This window comes from Talpa occidentalis, unplaced genomic scaffold, assembly GCF_014898055.3.
Source record: "Talpa occidentalis isolate TD23 unplaced genomic scaffold, MPIMG_talOcc4v2.1 talOcc4.8, whole genome shotgun sequence".
In the NCBI taxonomy this organism is placed as follows: domain Eukaryota; kingdom Metazoa; phylum Chordata; class Mammalia; order Eulipotyphla; family Talpidae; genus Talpa; species Talpa occidentalis.
This window is the reverse complement of record NW_023605194.1, coordinates 66,377,577-66,403,688: the sequence shown is the minus strand read 5'-3', so window position 1 is coordinate 66,403,688 and position 26,112 is coordinate 66,377,577. Positions and strand designations below refer to the sequence as shown.

The 26,112-nt window shown below is 53.7% G+C and overlaps 2 protein-coding genes across 7 annotated transcripts in view; one reads left to right on the top strand and one right to left on the bottom strand.

Moving 5' to 3' along the window:
* DGCR2 (DiGeorge syndrome critical region gene 2) overlaps positions 1–17,084 on the top strand; it is an 81,270-nt gene extending 64,186 nt beyond the window's left edge. For all 6 annotated transcript variants that reach the window (XM_054690468.1, XM_054690469.1, XM_054690467.1 and 3 more), the window contains 5 exons: positions 1,822–1,998; positions 5,082–5,285; positions 7,885–8,037; positions 9,083–9,319; positions 11,036–17,084. In XM_054690468.1, coding sequence (XP_054546443.1) covers positions 1,822–1,998; positions 5,082–5,285; positions 7,885–8,037; positions 9,083–9,319; positions 11,036–11,289 — 1,025 coding nt within the window. In that variant the 3' untranslated portion in view covers positions 11,290–17,084. The remainder of the gene's footprint in view (positions 1–1,821; positions 1,999–5,081; positions 5,286–7,884; positions 8,038–9,082; positions 9,320–11,035) is intronic.
* Positions 17,085–18,352: 1,268 nt separating this feature from the next.
* On the bottom strand, positions 18,353–19,982 carry LOC129145068 (protein FAM246C). Its single transcript, XM_054690682.1, has 2 exons — positions 19,157–19,982; positions 18,353–18,888 (listed from the first exon to the last, which is right to left on the bottom strand). Exon 1 carries the CDS (start codon positions 19,980–19,982, stop codon positions 19,269–19,271), a length of 714 nt encoding a protein of 237 aa, XP_054546657.1. The 3' UTR covers positions 18,353–18,888; positions 19,157–19,268.
* Positions 19,983–26,112: the final 6,130 nt, after the last annotated feature.

The window sequence follows — 26,112 nt, the reverse complement described above, 5'->3', positions numbered from 1 at the left end:
CCTTCTGCAGGGAGGGAGAGTGCTTGGGAAGCCTGAATTTCTCCCTTCCTCTTGCTGCTGGTGTATTGTGCTGCTGCATCATAGTAATAAATCTGAGCTATGATTTACAGCTCCCATGGCACCACCCTGAGACCTGCTGCCCTCACCTCCAAGCCCAAGCTTTGCTTTTTTTCTGTAGCAATGATGGCCTTCCAGCATCACATATACTTCACTTACTAGGTCTGGTATTTGTCATCTGTCTCCATTCTTTCCACCCCTCACTCAGATGTAAGCTCCACAGATAAGGGTCTTTCCTTATTGATGTGCCCCGTGTACCCCAAATGCCTGCTTGTGTGAGTGAGGCCTGCTAATATTTGTTAAATCAGCAAGGGAGAGTGATTAGGAGACTGTGTTAGCGCACTGGGGTTGCCCTCATGGAGTGCCCAACAGAGTACCACAAACTCAGTGGCTTAAAACAACACAAATATACTGTCAGTTCAGTCAAGGTGTCAGGGTGGAGGGTGGGGGGGGAGGGACACATTCCCTCCAATTCATGTTGTTGCTCTGCTTTTTAACATCGCCAACTAAGCACTGCCCTCTCCTGGCTCTGCCTGGTCAGCAGACTCACCACCCCCCCCAAAGCCTTAGAAGAGATAAGCACATTTTCAGTTTTCACCCACCCTTTCTTTTTGATCTCCTAGCCTATATAATCAATACTGTATGATTATTCTGTCAATAAAAAGCCAGGATCTTGCTCTTTCGGCAGCATCCCACACTGCTCAGTTGCCCCATGACTCCTGTTTGTCAGTGAGTATTGTCAACACAACAGCACAGAGCAGAAAGTAAGCAGAGGTGGCTCCTTTCACCTGCTCAAGGGAACACCTGGGCCTCCTCACTTGGCGCTGCTGGTCAAAAGCCCTGTTTACTCCAAGGTTGGAAGGGCTGAAGTTTCCTGAAACCAATGACTGTGAAGGCCATTTTCTCTTTGCCAAACTAGACCTTTTCATCCTCATTTTATTTGGCCTCCCTTATGACATTCATATTCCATTTTCTTAAAGATTTCCTCATCCTTCTCTGCCAGCATCCGACAAAGGTGGTTAATTCCCAATTAAAAATTCCCACAAAAAAGGTGGTTTTCTTCAACTAGCAGCTTCAGGGGGTTGAGCAGCATTCCCCCAAGTTCATGTCCACTTGGAACCTCAAAGTATGAACTCACTTGTGTCTTATGATAAAGTCATCCCGAGTATCCCTCTAAGAGGGGAAGAGGACACATCAAGACACGCAGAGATGGGAGTGATGCTGCCACAAGCCAAGGAAGTGTAGGACCATTAAAAGCTGGGGCAAGAAGGATTCTCTCCTAGAGAGAATTGGAGGGAATGTGTCCCCCCCCCCACCCCGACACCTTGACTGAACTGACAGTAAATTTGTGTTGTTTTAAGCCACTGAGTTTGTGGTACTCTGTTAGGCACTCCATGAGGGCAGCCCCAGGGTTCTAACACAGTCTCCTAACCACTCTCCCTTGCTGATTTAACAAATATTAGCAGGCCTCACTCACACAAGCAGGCATTTGGGGTACACAGGGCACATCAATAAGACCCTTATCTGGAGCTCTCTGGCTCTTTAGAAACTGGGTCCTGTCAGGCTGTGCTGTGCTCAGTGGGGCCAGATGGGGTTACAAGCGAATGGATGCTGTCGCCTCAGTAACTGCTGACACTCATTGGACCACACGTTCTTTGATGGGTCGTCTAGGTTAGAGTGAGTTGGTCCCTGTGAGGACTGCACTTGATTGCTGTGTGGACACTATGTTATAATGGCCATCTCCCTTCTCTCCCACCACCACAGGTTCTTCAGAGGTGTTCCTGCCCCCAGACCCCATCTTTGCCTCGGCCATGTCTGAAAGCGACAGCATGTTCTGTGCCCAGCTGCAGTGCTTTCACTTCCCCACTCTCCGCCACCATGACCTGCACAGCTGGCATGCCGAGAACTGCTACAAGAAGTCTTCATTTCTGTGTAAAAGAAGTAAGACACCTTTAGTGCACTGCCTCTAGTAAGCTGTGAGGAGGGGGCCACTCAAGAGAAGGTGGTTTTCTCAATTCTGGACCTTCCTGGAGACCTGGAGTGGACCTTGACCTCACGATGCTCAGCAGCGGGGCCCGCTTGATGGTGGTGTGGCAGTGCCCTGGTGGGCTAACACCTGCTCTGGGAGTGCAGGTGCCTTGGGGGTGAGGGCAGAGCCTGGGCCAGGACCCAAGGTGAGGATGAGTCTGCTGAGCTGCCCTTCAGCTCTGTGACCTGGCAGCAATGGACATTTCTCTTTCCCAGGGTAGAGGCAGTACATCTAGCTCTCCCCTCAGTGTGGGTAGTAACTTGAGAGTCGTGACTGAGGATTTCTAAACCATGAGATGTATTTGGAATTTCTGACTCCTTTGGTCACCTCCCCTGCTCTCTGCTGCTCCCCCTCCCACTCCTGGTTTGACTTCTTTGCCCCATCAAAACTGTTCTCCCTCCTCAGTGTATGGTGTCACAGCCTTTCCCTATCCCTCTGCCAGCTCCCTCCCATGACCCAGTCCTCTCTGCAGTGGGATGGAGAGTGTTAACTCCCCAGGAGACACACTGTGTGGTACAAGGCAGGGAAGGTGGCCACAGATCTCAGCATCCTCTGTTTGGAGCAGCTTTCCCTTCCCTGTGGGTTTTTCATGGGTCAATGCTTTTCATAGATACCTGGGCTGAAGCTGGTAGATTAATGTGCATTTAAAAAGAGAAATAAGACAAATTCTTTATGCATTTTGCCTAGTTTCCCAAAACAAACATTTTCAACACTATAGCATAATACCACATCAGGGTTTTGACTTGGACCAGGTCCACTGATCTCATTCTGGTGTGTGCAGTTTTACTTGCACTCATTTGTGCATGTGTGAATTCTATAATATTGTATCACCCACTCAGGTTCCAGTATCCACCAGTAGTCAAGAAAAGAGAATTCCAGCATCAGAGAGATACTGCCTACTGCTATACGCACACCTGCCTCCTACCCTTGTCCCATCAGAAACCTCTTGCAACCTCTAACATTTCTGAAATATTTTCATTTCAATAGTGTTACATAAATTGAACTGTGGCCTATGTAACCATTCAGGATTGGCTTTTTTTACTCAGTATAATTCCCTGGAGAGTCATCCTAATTCTTAGTATGTCAATGGTTATTCCTTTTTATTGCTGAGTAAAATTTCACAGTATTGTTTCAGTTCATTTAACCATTCACCCGTTGAAGGACATCTGGGCAGATGTCCAGTTTTTTGGCTATTCCAGTTAAAGTTGCTGAGAACATTGTGTAGAGATCTTTGTGTGAACATAAGTTTTCTTTTGTCTAGTATAAATGCCCGGGAGTGGCATTGCTAGGTCATGTGATAGTTACTTATTTGGGTTTTTTTTAGAAATTAGGAAGCTTTTTCTGCGTATGTACCACTTTACATTCCCACCAGCAGTATTTGAGCAATCCATTTTCTCTGCATCCTTGTCAGTGCGTACTGTCCTCATTATTTGTGCTTTTTAGCCACTCTGACAGGTAGCTAGCACTGTCTCTTTATTTTAACTTGCATTTTCCTGACAACAATGATATGAAACAACCTGTTATGTGCTTGTCCTTTTTTGTCATCTTTGGTGAAATGTGTTCAAGGCATTTGTCCATTTTCTCACTGGGTTATTGATTTTTTTAACTGTTGACTTTTAAGAGTTCTTTATGTACCCTATATCTTAGTCATTTTTCAGATGTGTTGTTGGCAAATATTTTTCTAATCTATAACTTATGTTCTTCACATGGACTATGATGAATTGACATTATAAATTCTTATGAAGTCCAATTTATCAGTTTTTTCTTTTAAGGATCGTTCTTTTGATATCAAGTCTCTAAAGAGACTTATATTTTAAAGAGTTTCTAGAAGTTACAGTTGCATATTAAAGTCCATTTCCATTTTGAGTTAAATTTTTTTTATAAGGAGTGAGATTTAGGTTAAGTTGCGTTGTTCTTGCCTATGGGTGTCCAGTTGGTCTAGCACCATTTGTTGATAAGTTGTCTTCTCTACATTGAATTACTTCTGTTTCTTTGTCACAGTTTAGTTGAGCTCTGTGAGTTATGTATGGATTTAATTCTTGGTTCTCTATCTATTCCAATGATTTATATGTCTAATCCTCTGCCAATACCAAAACTGTCTTGATTACGGTAGCTAATCAGGTCATGACTCCCAGTTTATTCATGTCAGCATTGTTTTATCTGTTTTAGGATCTATCCTTTTCCTATATAGATTTTAGAATAAACTTATCTGTCTACAAAAACCTTAATGGGATTTAGCTAAGAATTGTATTAAGCTACTAAATCAATATGGGGAGATTTACATCTTAAATCTTCCAATCCATGAGTTTGGTATGCCTATCCATTTACTTATTCTTTTTTTATTCACCAGCATTTTGTAATATTTTAGCAAGAAAATCTTATACTTGCTTAAGTGTATAACTTATTTTCTTTGGTGCAATAATAAATTATATTTAAAATTTTGACTTACATGTTTATTGTTAGTGATTTTTGTTTTGTATGTTAATTTGTCAATATGAAGAAATGTGATTTGTTCTTTGTGTGTTACATGTATCCTGTGACCTTACCGAATTCACTAGTTTAGGAGGTTTTCTAGTAGAATTCTTTGGATTTTCTAATAGACCATCATGTCATCTACAAATAGAGACTATCTTATTTCTCGCTTTAAAATCTGTATCTTTTATTTATCTTGCCTTACTATAATGGCAAGAATTTGCAGCACTGTAATAAATGAGAATGGTAAGAGCAGAAATCCTATCCTTGCTTTGTCCTCATTCTTATGGACAGGATAGTCATTTCTTTTTTTCATTAAGTATAATGTTAGCTGTAGATTTGGGGGTAGATGTTCTTTATCAAGGTGAAGTAATTCCCCTTTTAACTTGCCAAGACTTTTATCATAAATGAGTATTGATTTTGTCAAAAAAACACTTTTCCCCATCATTTGATAGGAAAAAGTGAGGAGAGTCAGGGCTCCTTGTTGGTAACACATACCTGTGTGCATGTGTCCATGTTGCAGGTCAAACATGTGTGGACATCAAGGACAATGTGGTGGATGAAGGGTTCTACTTCACCCCTAAGGGAGATGACCCGTGCCTGAGCTGTACCTGCCATGGAGGGGAGCCTGAGATGTGTGTGGCTGCCCTCTGCGAGCGACCCCAAGGATGTCAGCAATACCGCAAGGACCCCAAGGAATGCTGCAAGTTCATGTGCCTGGACCCAGGTGAGACTGACAGTGGGTCACAAGTCATCCTTCTCCATTCAGGATGGAACCTTGACCTCTCTTGGCTTCCCCAGTGGCCCATCCCACCTAGGTGAGAGCATGTGGAAATATATGACATGTAATAGTACAAGTTCTCTTCCTTCATACTGGGTCATGTGAGAATTATGTGTCCCACCCTCAGCAGCTCTCTAGCAAGCTCCTAATCAAGCCCTGGTGTGTGCTAGAGAAGGCCTAGGAACACATGGGCACTTTTGACTTCTGGGGCCAGACACTGATGAGCACAACAGGAGGTTGTGTGGCATTTCTGGCCTCTGCCTACTAGCTATCAGTTGCACTTCCATCCCCTAAGGGGGGCGGGGGGACACAACCAAAAGTGTCTCTAGACTTGCTAAATGTTCTGGGAAATATAGGACATGAGCAACGATACAGAGTTGCCCAGAGAACCCTTGGGCTACTTTTCTAGGAATTAGGTGACAGTGCCTGATTCTATACTGTAACAGTGTGGTTGGGGGTACAGGTGCACATTTAGGGTACCCTCTAATGAGACCCCTACTGAACTTAGGTGGAAGGGATGCAGGAATACAGAATTTGGAGGTTGAAGCCCACGCCCACCACCGTGTTTCCACCTGGGCCAGGGCCCTACTTCCTCGGCACTGATCTGTCTAGGTGCAGCCTTTGCGGAAGCTGCCTCACCACAGCAGGGCCTCCACCTCAGAGCTGACCGACTGCAGGGAAATAGCCTGCCCATCCTCACTCTGACAGGGACCATGATCCAGGGTGGAGAGGAGCAGGGCAAGTGAGTCAGCAGCTCCTCAGGCCCTGTGTGAGGACTTTCTCCACATGTGTCCTCCCCCCATGCTGAGAGATTGTGGGTACCACAATAATGCACATGCAGTACTTTCCAGGGCTCCCCACCAATGGTAGGAGGTCAAGAATTAGAACAGCCACTGATTAAAAGCCTGAGAGAAGAATAGGAGGGCTCTGAGGGGGCCAGCAGAGGGCTCATCCTTACCGTCCTCCGATTACCTACTGAACTACAGGTAACCCTGACTGACCTCCATATGCGAGCAATGCTGGATGTTGGGCACCACCCCAATGGTACTGGAGCTTAGGTCTGAATTCAGGCCAGTTACACAGCCTCCTGAGCTTTAATTCTTCTCCTGGTAGGGGGTCGGTGATAAATCAGAGAGTTACCAGTTGCTGGGGCTGGATGCCTGATCCTGTTCGGTGCCTCCTGTCAGGTCCCTGTTCTGGCTTTTTACAACTCATACCCCGGCAATAGGGACAGTGGAAAGATGCAGCCCCTTAAGGGAAGGACTGAAGGAGACATATGCCCCATGCACCAGCAAAGAGGACATTTCCATCACTCCTCCCACACTCACCAGCAGAGGTCAGGCTGTGGCATCTTGGGGTGCCTGTGGGGCCCAACACTGGGTGCTGTGTAGCAAAGGTCAGCACTCATGTCTGGAGAACTCCTTTCACATGGGTGCTAGGGGTTGGTGTCAGGTGGTGGGGGGTGGGTGTACTTCCTTGGCTCAGGAAATCTCAGGACTCCTTCACAGCCTCGGTGAAGTCTCATTTGCAAAAAAAGGTCTGAGTGACTATCCTTTCTCAGCCACTCCCTAACCCTTTATTCAACAGCCCAGCAAGTCTTAACTCCCTTACGCAGTCCATCAGCGAAGCATGTAAATCCAAATCCAAATGGCTCCCCAGCTTTCACCTCCCTCATCTGTCATCATCCCCAGTTCAGGCCACTGTCATTTACTCCCCTAGGTGGTGCAGATGCCTCTTTACTGGCTTCCCTGACCCTTTCATGATTCCTGCCACACATACTGCCTGAGCCAGGGCCCCTCAGGTGGCATCACACTCCACTCCAAACCCTCTCTGCCCTTCCCCTGCCCCTACGCTCCCTGTGCCCACCATTGAACTGGACACTCAACCCCCACCTTTGATCCTGTGCCCTTCTCCCTGTGTTTAGGAGCCCTTCATGGGACTTAGAATTACTTACAGTGTTGTTTCTCACTCACATATGTGGAGGCTTTTTGTCCTCAACTCATCTCCAGCATGCTCAGATTCACCCTGTAGAATAGGGAAGGTGCGTGTTTGTGGGGAGAAGGGTGTGTGGTCTCTACAGTTCCCGCACCCCCCCTCCCCGAGCCTGCAAAGCATTGCTCTCACTGTCTTAGCGACATCAGTCGTGGACAGAGGATGGCTTTCTCGCCCGCTGATAGTTACAGGCATTTGCACGTGGCATTCCGCCTAGGCCTGGAGCTTGTCAAAGGAAGTGCTGAGTTACCCAGTCCAGAGAGCTGGGGGGAGGGCCCCTGTGCACCCTGGAGCAGGGGGCCGTCACAGGGGATCATTTCTTCTGACCCTTGTTAGGCTTTTCTCCTTTTCTCCATAGCATTCTTGATTTTGAGCTCTTTTATTTCTGCCACTATTCTAAGACATTGTTCGGTGTAAGAACTCAGGAAACAAATGTGCCTTGTCCATGTGTCTGGCCTAGTGGTGGAGGGTCATGGTGGTCTTGCAGTGCTAAGCACCTGGGGATCAGGATCTTTTCCAAGAATGGCAGGTCTCCTTCCTCTCCTTGTGACAGATGGCAACAGCCTGTTTGACTCCATGGCCAGTGGGATGCGTCTGATCGTTAGCTGCATCTCCTCTTTCCTCATCCTGTCACTGCTCCTTTTCATGGTCCACCGGCTGCGCCAGAGGCGCCGGGAACGCATCGAGTCCCTGATCGGGGCAAACTGTGAGTGCCTACCCTCAAACTGGAGGCCCCACCCCAGGCTGTCACCCTTCAGGTGGGAGCAGGAGCAGGGTAGGGAAGAAATAAGACATTGACAAAACATGCCTTGGCATTCCACCCCACTTGGTCATCTGCTTCTGGGCTGAGCACGCACCTGGATCACTGGAGCAGCCAGGAATGAGACACCACGGGCATGTGGAGCAAGGGGTGTAGCCACTGTGCCAGCTCCCTGGGCGCTTCACCCTTGCCCCAAGCAGGAATTGCAACCACATGCGTTCAGTCAGTGATGTTATCCTTTCCTATGGCTTGGACCTGAGTGTAGGCCTCCAGCCAGGAGATAACTTGCCAGAGAAGTGTGGACACCTGTAGTTGGGTTAGACCACTTAGAGCGTGTGTCTCACCCACCCCAGCTGAGTTCTTTCACAGTGGGCCAGGTCCTCCAGAAGCCTCTCTGCAGTGGCCCATGTCCCTGATGGAGCTTCTGAAGTTACTCCTGTCTTCGTGAGCAGGCCAGGGATCCCCTGCTCAGTCCCATGTGGTTAGGGCTGGGGCAAGTGCACACCAGTGGAGAGGATTCAGAATCAAGGTGGCAAAAATGCTGGGGGACTGCATCTGCTGCTATGGGGACCGTAGGTGCTTCCCAGGGGGCCTGGTTAGGTGAAAGCCCCACATTATTGCAGTCCTGTTCTCATCTGGGCCAGCAAGATTCCCCCTGAGACCCTCAGTTCTCCTCAGTCTGTCAGCTAGGCAAGCCCCAATGCTGTTATGGGTTAAAGAAACGCATAGTTGGAGACTTGAGCAGAAGTAGCAGGATTTCATGACAGGTTACATGTGGGTGAGGGCTAGCAATGCCCTGAAAGTGGGGACCTGGGTAGGAGACAGAACTCTTGAGTAGATAGGTGGGCACAGGACTGACACACGGAATGACTAGCACCCTTGGCCTGGGGTGGTTGGTCCAGCTTTGGAAGAGGGGAGGGTTCTGGCTCAAGAGCTATGCTGCCTTCTTTGAGTGACATGGCTCTGTTGCTTCTCTCTTTCAATTGCCCAGTGCACCACTTCAACCTGGGCCGGAGGATTCCTGGCTTTGATTACGGTCCAGATGGGTTTGGCACAGGCCTCACACCGCTACATCTTTCTGATGATGGAGAAGGTGGAACCTTTCACTTCCATGACCCTCCGCCTCCATACACTGCTTACAAGTACCCAGATCTCGACCAGCCTGATGACCCGCCACCACCCTATGAGGCCTCCATCAACCCGGACAGCGTGTTCTATGACCCTGCAGGTGCTTCCCCTGGGGAGAGGGGGCAGCATATCATCATCCACCTAGCATGTGGGACCGCAGGACTGTAAACCTCCACTTTTTTCCAGCTTTCTGCTTTCTCTTTGGTTTTCCTCTGCACCATCAGTAGGCAGTCCTTCCCAGGGTTGCATATGTGAATGACTACCGGCAGTCACCCTGCCTCTTGTCTCTCTCCCATGAACACTTGTTAGTGAGCGGCCCTCGGGGCAGCCTCAGCAGGACTCTCTGCAGATCTGGAAAACAGGCACTGGTGGTCATGGAGACCAGGCTGGCCCAGAGCTATAGGTGCCGGGTCCACCCAGAGCCAGCCCCAGGCCTGTAAGACACGTGTGCACATCTGGTGAGCTGAAGAAACACTATAGTTTTGGTTTTTTTTTAAAGATTTATTTATTTGTGCATACAAGAACTGGGGTACAGGCCAGAGGTACATAGGGAGTGAGAGGATTCACCAGAGACAGAGTGGGGATCAGAACAGGCAGACTGACTGAAAACACTGCTGAGGGGAGCAGCAGGCGAGACAGCAGAGGTCTGCTGTGCCATGTGGGTTAGCTCCCTGGCTGGCTAGGGATCGACCTCATGCTGCAGTAGCTGCAGATAGCTTCATGGTGCTGAGACATAACCCCTTGCGCCACCAGGGAGGCCCCTGAAGAGACACTATTGTGACAGTGCCTCATGTTGGGAGGCATTTCTGAAGTGGGAAGAAAGTGCTGGTTCTGTGTCGTGAGGCCATGAGTCTGTTGCCTGCGATATTGTGGGAAATCATTTCTCCCCAAGCATGCAGCAAACAAGGGGTGCCAGCGCCTCCCCCATTGCTCCTGGTGTGCATTGTGGATGTCCCCACGTGCTCCACCACACACAAGCACACAGCTGGTCTCCATCGTGGGCAGTTCCACACAGGCCCACAGTGCCTTACTTGCTCACACACCGGAGTAGAGTGGGCATCCAGAGACTGTTTCTGTTTGTTTATTTGATCAGCTAATCCCTCTTGTGTCACCTGCAAGGCTGAAAAGACTTCGGTTTAACCCCTGTCCTTGGAACACTGCTGTCAAAGGAGCCAGGATAGAAAGAGCTTCCTGCAAAGGATGCCATTAGGGGGCGGGGGGTTGCAGGTCCAACTCAATGGACTAGGCTGCAGGGGAGCAAATGTTTCCTAGGGCAGGCCAGCAGAATGCTGAAGCTAGGGTCCTGGGGCCTGGGGTCCCGTGCCCTGAGCTTTCAGAGAAAAGCTCCTCTGTGGTAATGAGGAGCGGGCATGCTGATATCAGTGAACTTCCAGAAAGCCTTCCTCACACCCAAGCTCTCTGCAGACACCTACATGCTTTGGGGAGATGCCTATGCTAGTTCTGTCTCCTGCTTCATCCCCATATTCCAGCTGGGGCCCTTGGCCAGGCTCCTGCTCCAGGGGCCATGCACACTCTTGTCACCTGCCTACCCCAGCCTGGAATCTCCCTAATACCACATCAGGCCTGCTTTGACCCCCACTAAGTCTAAGAGGGTTTCTCCCCATCTTCTTGATTCTGGCGACCTTGTCAAAGCATGTCCCACCACACACTGTGCTTTGCTCACAACTGCCCCCCACATACATACAGCAGCAGTGGGACCATTCAGGTAGGAGTGTTTCCCACTTACATCCAGCCCACCCTCTTCCCCCAAACAGGACCCCCTACCCTGCTGACACCCCTCTGTCTCCTCCTGCAGATGATGATGCCTTTGAGCCAGCAGAGGCCAGCCCACCAGCTACAGGGGATGGTGGAGGTGAAGATGCATTGCCCCAGCACCTGGAGCAGTCTCTGCCCCCAGGGACATCTCTGGCAGACCTGGAAGACTCGACTGACAGCAGCAGCGCCCTGCTTGTACCCCCTGACCCAACCCAGAGTGGGAACACGCCAGCCACAGAGGTGCTGCCAGGGGGCAGCCGCCATAGCCGCAATCCCCTCAACACCATGGTATAAAGATGGCCTGGCCTGCAGCCCCCTGGGTGGGGAGCACCTGTCTGCTGTTTACAAGACACTGATTCCACACGAGAGACTTGAGGGCCCCTGAAAGAGCCTGGACCCAGCTGCATTGCTGCCCTCCCACCCACAGTGGTAACAGTACACCTGCTTGTCTCCCAAGCGAGTGAACACCTGCACGAAGTCTCCTTGAGGGCTTCAAAAACATACAGAGCTTGGGTCACACTGTCTTTTACTTTTTAAATGGCAGAGTGACTAAGTTTATTCAGACCACACGTTTCAAAAGTAGGGAACAAAGGAGGCACTGTGGGCACAGGCAGGGGCTTTGGTGGGCTGCTCACTGAAGTACACCCTCCGGAAGGGCCTGCTGACCAGTCACTGAGCCCAGGGCTACTGGAGTGCGGGCTGCCGTGGGGTGCTTCACTGGCCCCTGCACAGGAGGGCTGCTGCCAGTGCTGGATTGTGTGTGCACTGTCAGTATTTTCTGGGCCATGGGTCTCTTCCCGTGGCTGCTCTGGGGATGGCCCCCACAGGTCCAGCTGTGAACATTCAGGGTGACCCTTCCTGGACTGGGGGCTGTGGCTGTGGTACCAGACATCCAGCTCTGATGCAGGTCAGAAGGAGGTTGAACTCTATACTCCATCTTTCCAGCTGGACTCTGCAAAGCCCAGTTCTGTGCTAGGAGACCTGGCCCCACCCCATCCACTTTCTCCCCAGCATTGCTGTGCATGGCTCCCCCAGAGACAACTGGAGTTGGGCTGGGGCCCTTGGCCAGGCATGCGTGTCCTGGCCCTGGACTGTCTGCTGGGGCTCTGGGGACTGTGTTGTCTCCTGTCTGCTACACTCTACAGCCCACCTCCTGTTGAGCTTGCCCTGGGCCTGGCCTGCCCCCTCCCCACTTTGTGCCATAAGGATTGTTTCTTGGGGGGGGGGAGGGGTAGCTGAAATTATCCTCCTGGGCTGTGTCCATCCCCTGAAAGTCCACTTCTTGCACACCACCGCCACCGTTGGAGCCACTTGCTGGAGGCCGCATGCTCCTTCCTGTCCTCCCCAGCAGCTTGGGGGTGCTGGATATCCTGCCCCGGGGCCTTTTGATTGAGGGACCCTGTTGCCTGCTCCTGGGCAGAGGTCTTATCTCCTGACACAGGGCTTTTAGCATTTCTGAGGTTTGGAGATTACGCAGGTTCTGTGCGATTTTTAGCACATTCGTATCTTTTCTACGTTGAATGTCTGCATCTTTTGTGTGTCTGTGTTTGTATGTATGTGTCCAGTGTTTGCAGGTGATGGTGGTGCACAGGAACTTGGATGCAGGAACTCGGCTATGGGGCTCCACTGTCCTGGGTCAGCTATGGCACTAAGGCGAGGCCAGGTCTGTGCTTCTGCAGAGCCCAGTGGCTTTTCCAGACCAGATGCAGTGAGGGGAGAGCTGACTTGACATGGGTGTTCTGTGCTGCTCTGTGGTAACAGAGCTCATTCAGTTCTAAGTGAGTTCTCACATTCTGGTTGGAAACCCATTTTGTTCTTCCGGTATGGAGTAAGATTCTTGAATTGCCCCAGCAGACGTGACTTTCATCCCCAAAACTGGCCGGAGGTGAGTTTTGTCATTTAACTGCCTCTGGGCCTAATAATCATGGGAGCCAGAGTGCTATGGGGCTGCCCATGCCTAGCAGGCCACACACTCTTTGCTGAAGTGACACTCCTTTAAAAATGGCATCCTGGGCATGTGTGCTCCGTGTTGGCTACTGAAAACAAAGTGGGAGGCATGTTGAGCCTCCAGGGTGCTGGGTGCAGGGCAGCTAAGTTCTGAAGCAGCCACTAGAGGCTTTGTTGGTGCCAGGGCAGGGTCCCAAGTGTGCCTGCTTTGGAGTATCCACCCCGGGGGAGCTTCAGCGGGGTCTGTCCCTGATAGTCCAGGGTCCGTCCTAGCTCCCTTTCCTCTGCCCCAGGCTTCAGAACTGTGAGTACAGGACAGGGCAGCTGGCACCAAATGTGTGGGATGGGGGTTGACTTCCTTGGGGACTGAAGGACTGCAGGGACAGTGAGGTGTGTGGAAGGCACTGAAGGAGGCATGACCTGCAGCAGGCAGAGGATGGGGCTGCTTCTGGAGACTGGGTGTCTGTCCAGGGCCTCTCAGCTGACTCCCTTGGGCTGCGCAGAAGTGCTGTGTACCGCACCGCTCCACACCCTCACTTGCTGCTTGGGACCTGAGCTCTGCTGGAGGGTGATTGTGACAGGAAAACTGGAGAGACTCTAGCTGTCCTCAGCCTCCAGTCCAGACACCCTCTTTGTAAGATCTGATTGTGCTCCACGGTCTGATGAGAATCCAGAGGCCAGCCCTGGCTGAGCCTTGTGCCCTTGTGAGAGACTGGGCCCTGCGCACTCCATGCACACTAGGCCCCGGACCTGCCTGGGGGGCGGGGGGAGTAAATACTGTGCATTGTCTCAATGCCTGTTTGTTACGTTTTCACTAAGGGTTTTTAGTTTGGGTTTATTTTTGGTTGGGTTGGCACTAATCTTTTTCTTAAGATGCTGTGAGAACCATTTCATCCAAATGCCAAATAAACTTGTGTTCTGGAAGAGGTGTGCAGATTCCTTGGTGTGACCAAAGCAGGAGTGGGAGGCTCCAGCCAAGTTGGGGCCAGGTCACAAATGGGTGGACTGAGTAGTGGTACCATCCATCTGTGGAAGCCAGAGGCAGCTGAGGGGCTCTGAGAAAAGTCCCCTATTCTCCAGCAGTTGTCCTTCCCAGTCTCCCACTTTGTGATGCTGAAGGATTCAGCCTTGGGTGGGCCTCAGCTTTGCCTTCTTAACCCATCCTCCTGGCCAGTGTGCTCCACCGCCAGATCACCAAGGACTGTGGCTAGGAAAGGAATTAGTGAGTCCCTTGGCAGGACTAGGAACTTTAAGGAGGTGGCCCCTCATCTCTAAACACATCTGCTGAACAGTGGTGCCGGTTGCCTTGAGTGAGTTCAGCACCAGGGACAGTGCTCCACAGGTTAGAGGCTGTCTCCCTCAAGGTTGAAAGAGCCTTGGCACTCACTTGCGATTTAAGTAAAGCTGATACAGATGTACCCGTATTGCAGTTTCCAAAACCTGCCTGCCCAGTTGTGCTTACTTAAAGTGTGTGGATACAGAGTCCTTTCCAGACAGAGTACTTTTTCTCCTGGCCACTCTTAAGGGGTGGAGAAGCAGAGCACATGGACTCAGACCACAGCCTAAAGTCTGCTGCTGTGAAGAGGGGTGGCCTAGGGCAGGGCTCCTCTCACACTGGCTGGGTGGTGGGAGGCACAAATAGGAGGGAGGCTATGATCTTGAAGGCCCAAGACCCACCTTCACTGAGCCTTCCCCACTGCAGTCTACAAATCAAGGACACTAGAATCCAGGGTGCCTTCCCTCTTGAACGTCCATCCTTGCAGGTGGCTTCACAGCCCTTCCTGGGCCCCAGCCTTTGTTTCATAGTCTCAAGTCATAAAACCGGCCCCTAGGCTTATTTGAGGGTATCTGTAAAGCGTCACACTTAGGTAAATGCTGGTGGTTGTTGCAGCCACAGCCACATTGCGGCCCTGGGTTTGTGATCTAGAGTTGGCAACTCCACCTTCCCTGTTCCAGACCTTTACTGGGCACTGCCCCCTAGTGGTGGCCAGCCCTAGAGCCCACAGGTCCTGGGTTCTTAGCCCTGCCCAGCCCTCACTAAGAGGTAAACAGCAGCCTTGCTGGCCACCTTGCCCACCACCCTTTCCACTCCTCCCCAGCTGCAGCCACTGCTGCACCATGTTTCTCGAGGCTGGCACTCGCCTTCGCTGTGCCGCTCGTGACGTGTGGCCCCAAAGAGTAAGCACCAAGACTGCCCATCTGAGCTCAAACCCACCCTCTCTGGCCATTCCCCCTTAAGTCCTGCCACTGAGGGTTTCTGTGGGGGAGGAGATACTGGGGTTATAGCTATAGGGGAGAGGGATCTGTGCTGGACTCAGCCCACTGCCCACTATCCTCAGGCGCTTACTGCTGCTACTTGGCCAGACTCAAAGTGAGGTGAGGACAATGTCAGGGTGCATGGACTCAGTGTGTTTCCCATGGTCACCAGACAGTGCTGCAAGTGTGCCCAGAAGGAGGTCTACACACCATGCTTCTCTGCAGAGGAGGCACAGAATGGGCTGCAGTGATGGGTACTAGGCAGCACACATGTGACTGCCCTCTAAGGCATGTCAGGATCCATGACTACTGTGACCTCCAGTCCTGCTATGTGTACCAACCTGCTTGAATCAGGCTGGGCCTCTAAGCCTGTCAGTGTAGCTGGCCCATGTGTGAGCAGGTCCTAGAGGTCCCCAGCTGGGTGGGTAACTGCCAGGGAACAGATCCTTCCACCCTACTTCCCTCTTGGGCGGTCTGCAGGTGACTATGTCAGAGTGTGACCTGTGTGGTACCTGCCTTTGTGATAGTGTTGCAAGCATTGTGACCAGGCCAGGTTGGGGAGGGAGAGCATTGCCAGTGGTGATCTGTCCAGGTGTTGGGGCGGGGGGTAGGGGGTAGGATTTTCTGAGTCTGGGCTCTTCTCTGACTATGTGTGAGAGGGAGGGGCCCCCTTCCTCTCTGTATCCTCAAGTCCACCCTACAGATCCCAGACTCACCTACTGGAAGGAGATGGCCCTTGCCTGTGGGGTTTCAGCCCAGACCCATATCAACACCCACCTTTCCCTGGTCCAGTGGCACCCTGCTGTGGACACCTCCTCCCAGGCTATGACTCAGCACCTCCAGGTCCATGGGCCCTGGAGAATGATGGCTCTAAGGGTCAGTAATCTGGAGTCAGGACTCCCCACAGATAGGGACAGTTACCCCCTGAAGGAGGTAGGAACACACACAGGGTTTAGAGCCTCCCACTGGAGATGAGATGACATACAGGGGTCAACATACAGGACTCACTCAGGGGGTCAGGAACCTCCACAATGTCATTGACCCTCACGGTGGGTTAAGAACTTCTACATAAGGATCAGACCCATGTACGAATCAAAATCTCCCCAAGTGACTCAACACAGTGATCAAGATACCCGCAACAGGGGCCAGGAATCCTATTAATGGCCTCCATCACCCCAGAGTTGGCCAGAAATCAACTATCTCACATCAGCAGGACCCGCAGAGTAGTCATAACCCCCACAGTCACACAGGGGTGGCAGTCAGAACTCAGCAGCACGCCCTGTGGCCTAACAGCAAGAGGTGGGTGGATGGGGGAGATCAAGGGTGTCATGCTCTCACCTTAAGTGCTGCCCCTACAAGGACACTGGCCCACAGAGCTACTTAGAGACATGGGACACAGGGCTGCCCCTGCCTACTGGGCACTGCAGCTATACTTGCATCGGGGAGGATCCGGGGAAGAGGCTTAGGGCACAACACAGCTGGCACAACCACCCCACGGAGGTGGGCTCTGGTGTGGGGTAGAGGGGAATGCCCCATGAAGGCTAGGGGCAAGGGAGCTGGACACCTCCCTAAGTCTATGCCTCCCCACAGACATGTGGTCCACATGACATGTCCCAGGGCCTGGGGGGGTACACAAGGTCACCCTGGTGGACTGACAGTGCTGGCCACGCTGTTGACAGGAGTGCCACATGCCACAGCCTCTGCAGCACAAGTTCGATCCCCTGGCCGGCCAGGGAGCAACCCACATGGTGTAGCAGACCGCTCCTGCCTCGCCCACTGCTCCTCTCAGCAGTGTACTTTGGCCAATCTGCCTGTTCTTTTCCCTACTCTGTCTCTGGTGAATCCTTTCACCCCCCACACCTCTGGCCTGTACCCCAGCTCTTGTATGCATAAATAAAATAAATCTTTTTTTTAAAAAAAAAGTGCCACATGACTCCTGTCAGTGAGAGGGAGGAGCTATGTGACTCCTGCCTCCCAGAAACAGCTCCGAGGAGGTCTGCACAATGATCAGGGTGGTCTGGGGAGTCCCAGGGGGTGTGTGGGGGAAGGAACTGGGGATTTACAAGGTTTATAGAATTTAAATAGTTCTGTGAGAAGATTGGGCCAGTAGGACGTCATTGATCTGCAGGTAACTGTGGGTGACCCTACCCCAACAGGTCTCCCAGATTCCCCCACTGGGAGCCTACTCTCCCCAGGACCCTTCTTAGAGTCCTCCCCTTTGAAGACTCCCCTGCTCAGAGCCCTTCTCACTTGGATCCCCTCCCAGAAGTGAACTCAGACTTCTCCACCCTTATGTTGGAACTGAAGAACCCAGTGAGGAGCCCCTGTGTGGCCCCCCAGCTGGGGTGTATTGGGCCACAAAGAAGTCAGAACCAATTCTGTCTCCCTGCCACTGCCCAGCAGTTTCTTTGAATCTGGCTTACAACTTCCTTCTGGCCTCACTGCTGCCTGGCATGCTGGGCCTTGCCTACTACTACTACTGCTCATCCGGGTCCCTGGTTATGCCCACTGAGAACCTATGGTGCTCTGGACAGTCTTCATGGATGTGCTAACAATTGGGCAGGCATGTGAGGCTGCCAGCCCTTCCCTGAGTGCTGCTGCCCTCCTCCCTCCTTCCCCACCATCCTCTTATCTTCAGGTTGCCCCACCTGGTTTGCCCCTGCCCCCCCACCACTCACAGAGAACTGCCCAAAGCAGCCCATCTCTGGGCACATCTTGGCCTCTCCTGGTGCTTCCATCCATATGGCAGGCCTGTCCCCCACCCCCATCTTGCCCTGTTAGCCCGATGGGCTCTGGCAGGGTGCCCAGGACCCAGATGAGACATCATTTCACAAAATAAATGATGCAGAGAGACGCTGGTCTTTTATGGTTGGGGGTTGGGCATGGGGGAGTGGGTGTGACTGGGCGCACTGCCTCTCCCACAGAAGCAAGTATGAGGACTCAGTGGGTGTGGCCACACAACCCAGAGGTCCTAAGTCCCTTCCCCCACCTCACCACAGCCAGCCTCAGACCCCCATCCAGAGTCCCTGGACTTCCAGCAGATCACTCTCAGAGGGCAGGGTGCCCTCCCAGGCTACATTTCTGTCTGAAGTCCCCTGGTTGGATGGAAGGAAAAAGCTAGCAAGCCTTAGAAATACCACCTACTAAAGTCTAAGTTTGTACATTTTATTTAAAAATAAGCTGACCCAAGGAAAGGTGTGTGATTAAATGATGATACAGGTACTTTCCCCAAGGCCAGGCAGAGAGAAGCTGCTGGTTCCAGGCTTTGCTACATGCTGCACTGGTTGGGTGTGTCTTGGTGAGAGGGTCAGCTGGTGAAGGGGCTGTCTAGGTAACACTCCGGGAAGTGAGACTATGGCATCTGAGGGTAGGGAGACACTTTGTGGAGACACTCATGTCCAGGTGACTGCCTGTGGTGAGGCTAAGTTAAGGTGTAAGTGTCCTTTGGTGTCACTATTCAAAGCAAAACTTAAGAGCCCAAGGAACACTGAAGAGATGTGCTGTCACGCAGTCCTCTCCAGTGAGCGGGTCACTGTGGGGTGAAGCTGGCCGGGGTCTGGCTGCCGTCCTGAGTGATGCTGTGTCCAGATGACAATGTCCCAGCAGCTCGGTTTCCTGGTGTCTGTTGCTTGGTGCGTAGGGCTCACCCTCTACTCCAGTGCATGTAGGCCCTGCCTTCTCCCCAAGACTCTTAAAGAAAAAGAACCAACCAACCCTGCATCCCCTCCCGCGAGGCTGTGGATTCCTGCGGTGGCAGGCCCTTGGGCTCTCCCTGCTGCCCTGCCGAGCTGACTTGCCTGTGGCTCAGAGTCACACCCAGCTCTAAGGCCAGAAGGGACGCCCCCTCTCCTGCAGCCCAGACCCAGTGTCCAGCGGTGATCGCCGAGCCTCTCGGTCAGCCACGCTCCCTCAGCCTCTGCCCATCCCGCGCCTCACACCGCAATCCCGGAGCACTCACTGGCGGTGTCGAGATTCGCTCCAAGCCGCTCCACGAGAGGGGAGGGTCTGTCCACTCGCCCAGCCGCGGCGCCTCCAGAATCTGGCCTCTGAGCAGCCCGGCTCCGTCTCCTTCAATCCCCGCCGCCCTGCAGGGCCCCGGACGGCACCGGCGTCTTCTTGAAGTTCTTCCGGCCCGGGGCCCGGTTCGCGCTTCCGTCTGCTGGGCCGTTCGGGGCGTCGTCGGGAGGCCCGGACACCGCGGTCAGGGCGTTCACGGTGCCGAGCGCCCGCAGCAGGGCCTGGCCGCGGGGCGCGGCGCGGAGAGGGGCGCGGGGCTCGCGGCGGGCGGGCAGCGGCGGGGGCGGGGCCGGCAGCAGAGCGCGCAGGGCTTCCAGCTCAGCCCGGAGCTCCGCGCGCAGCGCCTCGAGCCCCGCGCCCAGCTCGGCGCGCACAGCCGCCAGGCCCTCCTGCAGCCGCCGCTCGCTCACCTCCAAGACGCCCGCGGGGTAGGTGGCCCCGCCGCGCGGCTCCCCGCACACCGAGCACACGGACCCGCTGCTGCGCGCGGCGGCCCGCTCTCCCGGCCCCGCCTCGCCGGCCCCGGCCCCGGCCGCCGCGCGCTCCACCAGCCGCAGCAGCCGGGGCCCGTCCGCGCGCGCCGCCGCCTCGGCCCGGAGCTGCCCCCGCAGGCGAGCCAGGCGGCCCGGGGCACGGACTTCTTCAGAGACCGGCCCGTTGGGCTGCGGCCCGTGGTCCCGCCCCCGCGCCCCCGCGCGCCGCAGAGCCTCGCTGGCACCGTACGCGCTGCGCGCCTGGACCCACGAGCGCCCGGGAGCCGCCGCCATTTGCACCGGGACCGGCACTGCCGCAGCCACCCGCGCGCCACCTGGCCCGGAGCCCCAGGCCGCAGCCTAGCGACCGGTGGGACCCGGGGGACCAGCCGTGGAGAGGGCACCCGGGACGGCTGTGGGAACGAGGGAGGCCTGGGGGATCGAGCCTGGGGCCCGAGGAACCCTGGCAAGGCTGCTCGGGGAGATGCAGCCCCCAGGGCACTCCAAGTGGTGAGGCCAGCAGGCCTGAATGTTTAAGACTTGCCCGCTGGGACCACTCTGTCTGGGGGTTGCAACATGGAGTTGAACTGGCTTCTAAGCAGAGGTGACAGGGTGTGTGGAGCGAAACCCAGGCCCCGGCCGGGTCAGGAACTGAATTCACATCCTGTATTCCCTACCACTACCTGTAAAAGTCAGATGGCAGGTGACATGGAGCCTGCAGCATCCTCACTGGCTCAGACTCTCCTTCAGAGGCGCAGTCCAGGACATGCCTCACAGCTGCAGGAATCCTGGTCATGGGCACTTGCACTCCCGCTGCCTCCCGGATCTTGGTTGCTCTCCACTGTGCACCTAACCTCAGGAGGCCGTGGGGGGCTCGCAGCGCTCACAGTGTGTCCCCACGTTTTCTTTAGCTTCCTCTAGCTAACGACCTTCTTCACCCCGCTGGGCTGTGGCATAGGCTATTTCTCCTTCTAGGATGACCCCATCACCCCCCCCAATTGCCTGATACCTCCCTCTTATCCTGCTTAGTAGAGCAGCCTTCCTTGACCACCCACCCCCAGCAGGTAACTCAGACCTCCCGCAATACACGGCCATCCTCACAGTGATATTGAGTGGTTCTATGTTCTCTGTCCACCAGAATCCATGGTAGGGTCCCCGAGACTGGGTCCCCAACATGCCTAATGTTGGGTGGAGGTGATGGGCGAATGAATCTAGGCCCAGAGTCTGGGTGGAGCTGCCTTCCCCCTACCCCCAACGAATTCACCCAGTCCACCTCCTCAGCTCTCATCACCATCCCTGCTGGATTTTTTTGTCCCAGGCACCTTCTCACCTTCTGTGGGAGCCTCTTGCCACTGTATCCCCTTCTTTCTCACCCAGGTGCCCTCATGCTGCCCATGCTGGTCACAGGAACCTGGGCAGTATACTGTGGGCCCCTCTGGAGGGCTGTGTCCCCCCATCCAGCATGTTGTTCTCATTGTACCCCAGGGGCTAGTTAGGACTCTGGGTGCCCTGGGGCCTCCCCAATAAATTGTGGGAAGGGAGGGCCTGACATGGATCCAGGCTGGTAAGACAACCGCTGGGACCTGTGTCCCCTGGGCTTGCGGGGGCCTAGTGGTCCATGTAGCTCTGTGTGAGAGAGCAAGCTATGTCTCTGGCAGCCCTGGCCTCAGGCCACTGTAAAGAAACCTGAGCCCCACATTTATCCATTCACTCATTTGTTTGCTGTTGCCTGGTGCTCTGGAAGTTGGGGGGCAGTAAGAATTTGGCATGCTGTCAACCCCTCAGACTCCCCCATGCCTGCTGAGTCACCCGCCCCACTGGAACTTCTAGCATCTGGCTCTGCTGATCCCTAGAGCCTCGTTAACCAACCCCCCTCCCCAATAATTAAAATACTGCTGACAAAAGAGCCCTGGCTCCCTCCCCAGGACTGCTGGAGCAAGGCGTTGCAACCCAGGACTCAGCTCTCTCTCAACCTCCCCAGTGAGATAAGGGAAGCCCTTAAGATGCAAGAGGGGAGTTAAGAGGGGCCGGAGAGGGTGCAGACCATGGGTATGGATGTGAGCTCCAGGACGGTGATACAGAGGTGGATGGAGAGAGGCTGCACTGCATGTTACACTGTCTCTCACCAGGTTGGTGGAGGAGCTGCCATACAACAAAGCCTTTGCAGTGAGGGGTTCAGGGTCCTGCAGGGGCTGCAGATGTGGGGTCACAGCTCACTAGAGGAGCCCAAAGCCACCATAAAGCTGGATTGCACTGGAGCAAGCGTAGAGTAGGAAGGGAGCCCTGGGTGCCCTGAAAGGCCTGGAGAAGGGCAGCAGCTATGCTGGGGAAGGGCAGCAGGCAGGTGTGATCAGCACAACCCTGAGCCCTTGAGGCCAAGTGTGGTGGGGGCTGAGAAGTAGGTCCTGGTGACCTGGCTGAGCTTCATAGAGGGCAAGGCATAAGCTGGAGAATCGGAGAGAGCAGAGATGGCTGTAGTCCCTTCTGAAGGGACAGGGCAAGAAGCAGGGGCAGAGCTGCTGGAGGCAGGGGTGGGCTGCACACAGGCCTGAGCTCCTCATAGCCCAGGCTGCCCTGCAGTTCCCTGCACATAGGAGCTGAAAGGAGGCAGGGAAGGGGTTCTATGCCAGTGCTGGGGGGCGGCCAGCTGTGTCTGTAGGAAATCAAACTCTTGGGGCTGTCCTCGCCTAGCTCTGTGCATTCAGGCCAGCCCTCTCTCTGGGAGCAGGTTCAAGCAGGCCCGATGGGCCATTAGGCCTTGCTACTCCTTAGCTCATTGACAAGCACGCTCTTCACTGTTGCTGTTAAGCCCTGGCAACCACCTAAAGAGGTTTTAACTCCCAGAGCCTGGGGGCAGTGGAAGCAGTGGGAGAGTTCTTTAGGCAGGGCTAAGCTGGTTTTACCTGTCCTGGTAGCCTCAGAAGGGGGAGGGGGCAGGGAGGGGAACAGGGGATGAAACTCACTTCTCATCACCAGGGAGCATCCAGAGACAGATCCTCTGGATCCTGAGAGATTAGAGTGAGGGTCTTTTTCTTCTCCAGCACACCAAGTCCTGGTTTGCCTGGCTCCCCGTGAAGGTGTGTGTGGAGATGCGGTTGGAGGTCCCTGAAGCTGGCCTGGCAGTAGGTGGATTCTGTGGTGATGGAGCAGGACAGGCCTGAGCAGTACAAGCCTGAGCAGGGAGCTGGAGATGCCCTCTCTGCAGGCTACAGGGGCAGAGCTTCCTCCAGTGGGGAGTGGGGAGGAAGGTATGCCCTAAAAGACTTGCTTCCCCAGCCCCCTTAGTGGGTGGGCTGTTAGTCTTAGAGCTGGTCCTGGAGCAGAAGTGGGCTAATGGTCTAGGGTGGGGCAGCTTCTCTCCACTCTGGCCAAGGACCTCAGGCCTGCTGCAGTAGCTGACAGGTTGGTCCTCGGGAAGGCAAGGAAGTGGGCTTGGTTGGGGCCTGGAACCCACGGCCTGGGCTTTTGGGAAGGGAAAGGCTATGGTGTCTTGTGGGTCTCCAGTGGACATAAGCTGGCAGGTTTGATTTGGGTTATTGCTCAGGAAATGGTTCTGTTGGTTTGTCCTGCCTCCTGGCCCTCTGGCAACCTGTGATGCCCTGCCTGTTTCCTCACCTGTCAGAGCCCAGAATGTCTTTACTGGCCAGGAGATGTAAGTGTGGCACAGGCTAAGGGTGTGCCATGGCCAAGGGAGGCCTGACACCTGAAAGGCAGTCTGTCTACACTGGGAGACCCTGCCGCCTAGACCCCTCAACTGCTTGTAGCTCCTCATTGACAGGGACTAGAAAGGGAAGAGACTCACTCTAGTTCTTACTGCAAAGGCCTGGTCTCCCTGGGGGAGCTGGACTTAGGGCACAGCTTCCCCTGCACACTCCTTGCCTGCCAGGCCCTGCAAGAAAGCCCTGGCCTCCGGTGGTTCTGGCTACCCAGATAGCCCCTGGAGACCTTCCTGAGGCAGGTAACTCTGCAGGGGGCAGCTCATTATCCAGTAATGACCTTGCATGACCTCAGGAATGAGCTCATTACTTGGTGATGACCTTGTTTGTCTGGTCCTGGCATCAGCAGCCCTAGAATGCCTGGCCTGTGTGGTTCTGACCAGTCCAGGACTTAGTCCTCAGTTTCCCAACCTGAGAGAGACAGGGCATTAGGCCTGCCAGCATCTGTGTGTGTGCCCTGAGGACCCTGCCTTGGCTCCCAGTGACACAATCCTGGGGTTTTTGACTGTCTAGATTCACAACCTCAGGCCAGTAAGTCCTTTAACTGTTCTTGCCTCACTCTCTTACCCACAGATGGAACAAATGATGGTCCGTGAGAGGCAGAGTGGGGAAGCTGCCTTGAAGGTGCATGCCCTGCCCACGAAGCTGCCCCTTCTCCTACCAGCTGGACTTGGCGTCTCCATGTCAAGGCCATCCTCACGACCACTGGGGAGGGACCTCCTCCTGTTACTCTTGGTGAAGTTGGCTAGGAGGGGGGTCTTGGGCTGCACCGACTTTTGCCTCAAGATCCTCTCCACCTCCCTGTGGCCTAAGGTCACTTGTCTGTCCTCCTCTTCTCTGCTCTCAACAGCAGCACCATAACTGGCCACGCCCTCCCGGTGACCCCAGACTTGCACTTCTAGCCCAAAGCCTGCCCCCTGGACTCAGCTGCTGCACTCCCACCTGCCTCACTTCTCTGGGCCTGGGGTTTCGTCCTCACCTTCCCAGAGCAAACCTGTTAGTTTGATTAGGACCCCCTGCCCAATATCCTGCACAGGATCTTCATCTCTCTCCTGCAGCCCGGAGCCCTGTGCCCACCCTGGGGTGTGGACCTGCCCTCTCGTGGCACTCTTCCTCTGGCTCCACATGCCATTAGCTCCCCACCTCCGTATCTGTGTACTGCCTGCTCCCTCAGCCTCAGGCTAGTACATACCACTCCTAGGAGAACCTTACCTGAGCCCTGGAGCACATCTCCCTGCTGCCCCTGCATCTTTCTACCTGCACTCACGACGTGGAGTGGTGGGGGGCCCTGGTCTCTGCCCCCCTTTACACTTGACTTTCACGAGGGCAGCATGGTCCAGAAAAGTGCCTGGCCTTTGTAGGCACATTCTAAGTACTTAGCCACTGTCAGTGAGTGGTGTCTGCTTTGGCATGAGTTCACACCTGACTGGAGGGGGCTCACGATAGGCCCAGCTGGAGGTGCAGCTATGTCTCAGTGTCCCTGCTGAGGATGGCCTAAGGAGGGATGGGGTCCTCAACAGCCTGATCCCAGGGGTTCCATGCCATGCCAGCCCTCAACAGCTCCCTCCCCTCCCCTTCTACAGCAAAGGTTGTGCCCACTTCTGTGGCACTGTACACTCGCCCTGTCACTGACGAGTGGCAGGGGAGGGAATGGGTTGGTGTCGGGGCAATGAGGGGGTAGGGGACCACACATGAGTAATAAGGGGCGGAGGGGGCATGTATGGAGTGAGCAATGTCATTCCAGGCATGTCATGTCACGCCCATGACACTGAGTCCCGTCTGAGCCCTTTTAACTTGTGGTAGGGGAGGGATATGTGGGAGCACTGGTGTAGACCTCATTTCATGATTTGAATCATGTCATTATCAGACATTCATGTACACACTTTTAACTGACATCCACATGAAAGGCTTTCCTCTACATTTATACAGTCATGCTCTGCTTAACAACATGTCTGTCAACAAGGGACTGCATATCCATGGGTGAGCCCTCTACATAGAGCCTAGGTGTGTTGTGGCTATGCCATCTATGTTTATTAATTACACTCTGACATTCACACAGTGATGAAATTGCCTAACAACACGTCTCAGAATGTCTCCCTTTCATTAAGTAATGTATAACTGTATTTTTCAGTTGTATGTTTAACGTAATATATAATAACACAAAAAATACTATGCAATATATATGCAGGATAAAGGCATAAAACATAGCAACTACCTGTGAACCAACTACCCAGCCCAGGAACTACCCCAGGAAGTAACACTGACTTGTTCCCTTCTAAGATTTATCCACATTGTTGCTGTGTATCTTGTTGTTCATTTTCACCACTGTATAATATTCCAGGTGATTTATTTATTTTTTTTTATAAATTTTTTTTTAAGATTTATTTTTATTTATTTATACAAGCACTGGGTACAGTCAGAAGCACGGGAGGGTGAGAGAATTCACCAGAGCCAGAGCGGGGAGCAGAGCAGGCAGAAGGACCGAAGTACACTGCTGAGGGGAGCAGCGGGCGGCAGGAGAGGTCTTTTGCCATGTGGGACCCTCTTCTGGTGGCCGGGGAGCAGCCGGGGATCGAACCCGAGCTGCAGAGGCTGTGGGCAGCTTTGCAACCCAGCACTCAACCGCTGCACCACCGGGGAGGCCCACCAGGTGATTTATTCATGGATGTTTATTCATGGGTCCAGGGGGCAGTTTTATACATGGATGT